This window comes from Taurulus bubalis (assembly GCF_910589615.1).
Source record: "Taurulus bubalis genome assembly, chromosome: 2".
NCBI classification, from domain to species: domain Eukaryota; kingdom Metazoa; phylum Chordata; class Actinopteri; order Perciformes; family Cottidae; genus Taurulus; species Taurulus bubalis.
The window spans coordinates 42,288,138-42,295,006 of NC_136590.1; the positions used below are offsets into that span (position 1 = coordinate 42,288,138).

General features: G+C 44.0%; 1 protein-coding gene across 1 annotated transcript; it reads left to right on the top strand.

The window, feature by feature from the left end:
- Positions 1–232: 232 nt before the first annotated feature.
- On the top strand, positions 233–5,809 carry LOC306753708 (vacuolar protein sorting-associated protein 26B-like; the record flags this gene model as incomplete). Its single annotated transcript, XM_079237623.1, has 6 exons — positions 233–455; positions 2,110–2,266; positions 3,506–3,670; positions 3,768–3,943; positions 4,032–4,174; positions 5,230–5,809. The coding sequence occupies 6 exons, from the start codon at positions 233–235 to the stop codon at positions 5,365–5,367; spliced, it is 1,002 nt and encodes a 333-aa protein (XP_079093749.1). The 3' UTR covers positions 5,368–5,809.
- Positions 5,810–6,869: the final 1,060 nt, after the last annotated feature.

Sequence of the window (6,869 nt, forward strand, 5' to 3'; positions counted from 1 at the left end):
AGAAAAGGAAGAAAACTAAAAAAGTCGCTTAATAAATACAGCTTTCCTTCACGTGACATGCCCGCGCATGCGCACTCAACCGGTTGTAACTCGAAATATTCAATAATCTGGGAGGCAGTTCATGTGCTGGACGTCTCGCGGCCGAACGAACAGAAACTCCGGTGTTTTACAGGAACGAGAGGCGGCCGTTTCTCAGCAGGTAACCCGGTGACAGCTCGACCGACCAGCAGCGATGAGCTTCTTTGGCTTCGGTCAAAGTGCGGACATCGATGTAGTTCTGAATGACGCCGAAACGAGAAAGAAAGCGGAGCATAAAAGCGAAGACGGCAGGAAGGACAAGTATTTTCTCTTCTACGACGGGGAGACGGTGTCGGGGAAAGTCAACGTGACGCTCAAGTACCCGGGGAAGAGGCTCGAGCACAACGGCGTCAAGATCGAGTTTATCGGCCAGATAGGTGAGCGGCTCGCGGGCCTGCGCTTTTTTTTTTTTTTTTTTGCGCCGAGAGAAGTAGCTAAAGTATTCTGGGGAAGATGTCGGGGAGCTAGCTAGCTTACAGGCGGCGAAGCGCGCGAGCAAACCCTCCGCACAGTGTCTCTGGAACGGGGCGCGCGTGAGCACTTCGGCCCGCTGTCGTAACAAGTGGCAGTTTGAGAAGTGGCAGGTCTCGTGACAGATGTGGGTGCAAGCTAACGTCAGCTGACACATCAGCCATTGGCTAGCTGGCTCGTTGACCTTTGACCCTTTAGTTTTTTTTGTATTCTTTATTTAAAATGTGGAGCTAACCCTTTCACGCGGTAGTAGCTCGTTTACGGCTGATTTACACGCAGTGCAATTGGTAGCAGGTTGACAGTACAAGTTGCTGCTAGCTTGAACACTGATGACGCTAACCACGTACAAAAACAAAGTTTTTAATACCCACTACTATTCAGATAACAATGTTATATTTGTTATTCCACTGCAGTTATCTGACAGCTGCTTTGTACTTTAATCTTTTACAGACAAAACACATTGTGAGTTTATAAAAATTTAGTTTTTTATAGATGAACAGCTGCAACATCAAAATGCTGTTCAGTGCATGAGTGATAATAACCCAGTAAGAATATAATAATATATATGTAAACTTAGCATTGCCAGGTGTCGTACCATTCAGCTGCATACTGATATAATAATAATAATAATAATAATAAGTACATTTAATAGAAATATTTCTGTTCCCTATGCAATATTTTGAATGCAGAACAGTTGCTGATGATGAACATTGTTGTATTCCTGTAAACCAATCTGAATACTCCACCACGCAAAATCATTCACCTTCAGGGCTCTAACAGTAAGGATGGCCACTACTTGACACTACTTTTGACATGTACATAAAGCTATTTGTTTTTAACTCAAATATACGGTGACTAAAAATGGCAACCGTATTTTCAGTTTCAGCAACCAAAAGCGAATGCCGGTTTGCAACAGTGTTGAACACTGATATCTTTTAGTCAAAATAGAGTGAAATAAATAATACACACCCAGATTTTTTTATGTTTAAGTAAGACAAATAAGTAAGTAAGAAAAATATTTGCAACTAATTGCACAAAGGTAGCTCTGTGTGAAGCCGGCCTCAGGCCCGCTAGATAAAGGGAAAAACCCCACATTCAGTCTATCTGCAACTTGTTTCCCTTTTTAAAGCTACATCCACTTCTGTTTGCATTTCCTTGGTCATCTTCTACAGTGTGGTGTGCTGAGTGTGCAGCAGCAGTTGGGAGTTCCTCTTGCTTTGTCCCTGAGAGCATTAATGCATCTTGGCATTTTTCATCAGTGTTGAAAACCCTCCCTCTTTCTGTCCACCGCCATTTCTCTCCAAGTAAAGAAGAAGCAGAAGTACTTTGGATCAGGAGTACAAGGGCAAAACTGTGGCCTTTTGTTGTCGTAGATCATATTGTGGACACACAGTTCAGAGCTGCTGTGACGGCCCAGTCATTAGTCCATAAGTACTTCAGTCGCCAGTTCAAGTCGTGACTGTTTTCAGCACCGGTTGAAAAGCGTGTGCAAACTCCTCATTGCCATGTATGAAAGTGGTCCACTGCAGCCGTCTGATGCTGTTGCCGTGTCTCCTACAGAGCTGTACTACGACAGAGGGAACCACCATGAGTTTGTGTCCCTCGTGAAGGACTTGGCTCGGCCGGGGGAGCTGACGCAGTCCCAGACGTTTGACTTTGAGTTCACGCACGTGGAGAAACCCTACGAGTCTTACACCGGCCAGAACGTCAAACTACGGTAAGCTCTGCTGTGCATGGATTGTTTCCAATGTATTTCACCACCGTAACAGGGTTCAACTAGAGTGTTTTTTGTAAGAATTGAGATTCTTTTAAGATTCTGAATCGATTTACAACTACGTTTTTTTCTTTGTCCTCCAGAAGGACCTAGTTATATTGCTCCTGGTGGACAGTAATGCTTCACACCAAGTCAAAATTTTCCTTTGTGTGTTTTACATTATAGCAATCAGGCGATACAACTTTTCCACATATAGGAACTCCATAATCCTCTCTACTATTCCCTTTGTTTTCATGCTTTTACAGCGCCCCGTGGACTGGAGTCCATCCTAATATCAGCACCCTGTTGGAATCCACAAAGGATTTAGCATCAAATTGTGAGAGGCCAACAGATTTCACACCGCTGATGTTAAAACACTCGTGGTTGTTGGAATGTAACATGCTAAAATGCTTCGCTAACGTTAGTATCGTAAAAGAATAGTTTGGCATGTTGGTAAATCCACTTATTCTCTCTTTGCCAAAGTTGGATGAGAATATTAATAAAACTCTTATGTTTGTCATGTGATGGGTTGTTTTTGTTCTTATTAGTTTTTTTGGGTATCAATCTAACCTTTGGCATGAAGCTTATTTCCCCATAAAGTTGAAGTCTTCCTTTTTATATGATTAATAACCCACTGTAAAGAGAATACACCTTTTTAAGAACGACATGGCCTTTCTTGTGGCTCAACGTATCAAGTTTATCGTTCTGTCTTTCATCCATCCAGCATCTACTGCTCGTTGTGTGTTGAGCTGCACAGCCGAACTGGTTTTAGTGTTACATAACAGGGCCCAGCACTAACTGCCAGTATACAGCTGTGGCCACGAGTTTCACCAGATCCCTCACCAATGAATCGTCCCTTTTACAATTTTTTATAACTTGAGAGAAATATGAAGATGTCCGTTTGTCTAGTCGAGCTCATGTGACGCCGTCTCGAGAGGAGATGTTGGCACCTTCAGAGTAACAGTTGCGCAGCAAACTGCATAATTATGCCACAACATAATATCAGCAAAAGCAAACAGTCGTCATGTGTTGTCTGGTTCTGGCAGCAATATTTAAATATCCCTATTCGCAAAAGATATTTGTATAAAATTAATTTATTTTGGGGTGAATGTTTTGCTGTTTTCCATCCCTAAAAAGTGGTTGACACAAATGGCCGCCCTGTAGTCTTGTTTCATAGCCGTGTGACCTTGTTTTGTCTTCCAGCTACTTTCTGAGGGCGACAGTAGGCCGGAGACTGAACGACATCAGCAAAGAGCTGGACCTCGTGGTGCACACACTCAGCAGCTACCCCGAGCTCAACTCCTCCATCAAGATGGAAGTGGGGATCGAGGACTGTCTGCACATCGAGTTTGAGTACAACAAATCAAAGTATGAATGAGTTCCTTCTCTCCGATCCGAAGTGCACCGCCCCTTCTGCCACGTGTTTGCTTTTGACAGATGACACCCATTTATTTTCTTCTCGCAGGTATCACCTCAAAGATGTGATCGTGGGGAAGATTTACTTCCTGCTGGTGAGGATCAAAATCAAACACATGGAGATTGACATCATCAAGCGGGAGACGACCGGCACGGGGCCGAACGTCTACCACGAGAACGACACCATAGCGAAATATGAGATCATGGACGGTGCGCCGGTCAGAGGTAACGACGAGGCCCCTGGCGGCTCGAGAACGGCGTCTCCACGGCGAGTCCGTCTGTCCCACACTGTGTCTGCCTTCTTGTGCCGCAGGAGAGTCCATCCCCATCAGGCTGTTCCTGGCGGGCTACGAGATGACGCCCACCATGAGGGACATCAACAAGAAGTTCTCGGTGCGGTACTACCTCAACCTGGTCCTCATCGATGAGGAGGAGAGGCGCTATTTCAAACAGCAGGTAGGAAGCAATCTGTGCCTCGTGAGTTGGATTCCACGAGGACCCGTCACTGGTCCTGCTGTTGTTTAGGTTCCTGTGGTTTTATTCTGCGTTAGGTCTTAGTGACTGTTGACGTCTTCTCGCTCTTTAAACTTACATGTACTGATGTCCTTGTTGATCGGCACGCGGGGATAAACCCCATGATGTCACTGCAGCCCTGCATTAGAAACAAATGGGCATTTAGGAGGCAAGAGGGCTCTAACGAAAGACACTGTTGAATTGCATTGTGGGAAGCGTAGGATCTGGCAAGACTAAAACCGCCGCCTCTGCTGCTTCAATTTTGTCCGTTTCTTTTTTTTTTTTCTACCCCGACTTCGTGGACCGATGCGCTGAAGTATAGGTTTAATCTGTTGAGTAGCGGGTGATAAAGTATAGTTTACTGTACTGTAGTTCAAATTATATTAAGGTTATAACCAAAACAGTATTGTGCTGTTTATAAATACAGTAACATCCGTCGTGCAAATAGGCTGCTAAGCCTAAATTTGTATTGTTTTGAACATATTAGTATATATGTTCATGTATAAAGACAACAAAAACAAAATGACGCAGTTATGACTCGATTACTATAAGTTAACGACTGACACAGCATTTGTAAAGGAACGATGTCCCAAGCTTTTTGATCCATATTAGCAGCTGATCACAATATTATAAGAGATTATAAAATATTCTTGTACTTTACAACTGTAGAATGGAAGAAGACACGATAACGAGTTATTTAGCATCGACTCGTCAGGAGGCTTGAGTGTGTGTGTAGATTCTGTTCTAAAAACCGATCCCAAGTAAGAACACATGAGTGAGTGTCAGCAGACAGCGTTGCCCTTAAAGCTCAATCAGTCATCAAGGTGAACATGTTGTCATTCAGCTCCACATGGGTGTAATTCTGTCAAATAATCTTATGAATTAGGCACGTTTGTTCGTGATGTTATCTCCGTCACAGTCCCCAGCAGGTGAGATGTGAGTCATCACCATGGAGACGGTCCCCTCCTGTATGTCATTCGTCTCGTGTCGTGTTGCAGGAGATCACCCTGTGGAGGAAAGGCGACATTGTGAGGAAGAGTATGTCTCACCAGGCCATCATCGCCTCGCAGCGCTTCGAAGGCTCCTCCAATCCGGAGAAAGCCCAGACCCAGAGCAACGAAGAGGACGACAGCTAAAGCCCAGCATGCACCTCACCCAGCGCGCTGTGAGTGCCGGAGCGAACGCCACGCGGAAGCTGTCGGCCAGTTCTGAATGTGTTTTTCAGGATGTGTGTGTGTGTGTGTGCGTGCGTGTGTGAGTGAGAGAGAGAAAAGAGGCTTTGAAATATGACTGTGTGTCAAGGGAACAAACAGTCCGACTCAGACTGTTGTTGCAAGTAATTCTGTTTGTTTTAATCACCTTGAAGTACCAGCTGGGTGGAGTTTACCACATCAAGACTGATTGCAAACTGCACAAATCTACTTTGAAGTGCTTAATTAAACCTTTATGGCATTTATAATACAGTTCAGAGAGGCAAACTTCACCCAATAGATGCACTTAAATATAATGTACAAATACTGGACGACCAATGCGTGTGTGTGCGTGTGTGCGTGTGTGCGTGTGTGTGTGTGTGTGTGTGTGTGTACAGTATGAGAGCCACCACGGGTGTATTTCTAACAACCTTTCCTTCTAATTAGTTCGGCTGGAAGAAACTGTAGGTTTCTAAAAACGTGGGTTAATAATAGAACTTACAGTACATCTCTGTATTCATTTATTTAAGCTTCACTGCCATGCACCTCATTTGCTTCCAATTTAAAAAAAAAAACAATAATAATATTTGGAAATGAATATCAGACTTTAAAAAGGCTCTGCATTTACATATTTGTATCAGAAAACACATCAAATATTTTTCATACATTCCGAGGCTCTCTTCAGAAATAGGCATGACTCTAGAGTATTTATTTTTGAACAAAGTTCCACATCTTTGAACCACGACCATGGCACTTTTCTTCCATTAGTTAGAAGCTCTGCTCTCTCATTTGCACTATCGAGCTCATTCTGCTTCTTTTCTTTTTGAACTGGGCTCACTTCACATCGAACGCGGACAGTATTGCACCAGTGTTTACTGCCAAAGGTTACGTAGATGCGTTCGAGTCCTGCCTCTTAAAGGGACGGCTCAAAACTCAAGGTAAAAAAAGCCAGGTAAGAGGACCAACATGTGTTTTGGATGTTGAACTGTATCCACAATGAGCTGTCGGGACTGACGGCTCTGTGTGATTAGTCAGCTTTGTGCCTCCGGGTTTATTGCCAAACCGTTTCCAGTGATACTAGAGTGCTGCCGCGCCCTCCCTTTGCCATTTAGACTGCGCTCATCACTTTTCATGACGTAAAACATGGGTTTAGTGCCAAGAAGGCTTCAATGTTAATGCGAAAAACGAAATGCATCTCTGTCATATTGAGTCCCAAACTCTTTTACGTTGTCAAAACAAGCATAGTCCTGTTTTAGTTTTGTGGTTAGTGAGAGCAGATCATTGACATCCTGTTCCTTTCCTCCTCTGTATTCTGGAGCTGAAGCCCAGCACCCTGCCGGTCCTCCCCTACTTCACCCCGGCCTGCTTGACAAGCTCTCGCGTCGCAAAATGAATCCATCACTGTGTCCATGTTAAAGTTTGAGACCTTTTTTATATTCCATACATTT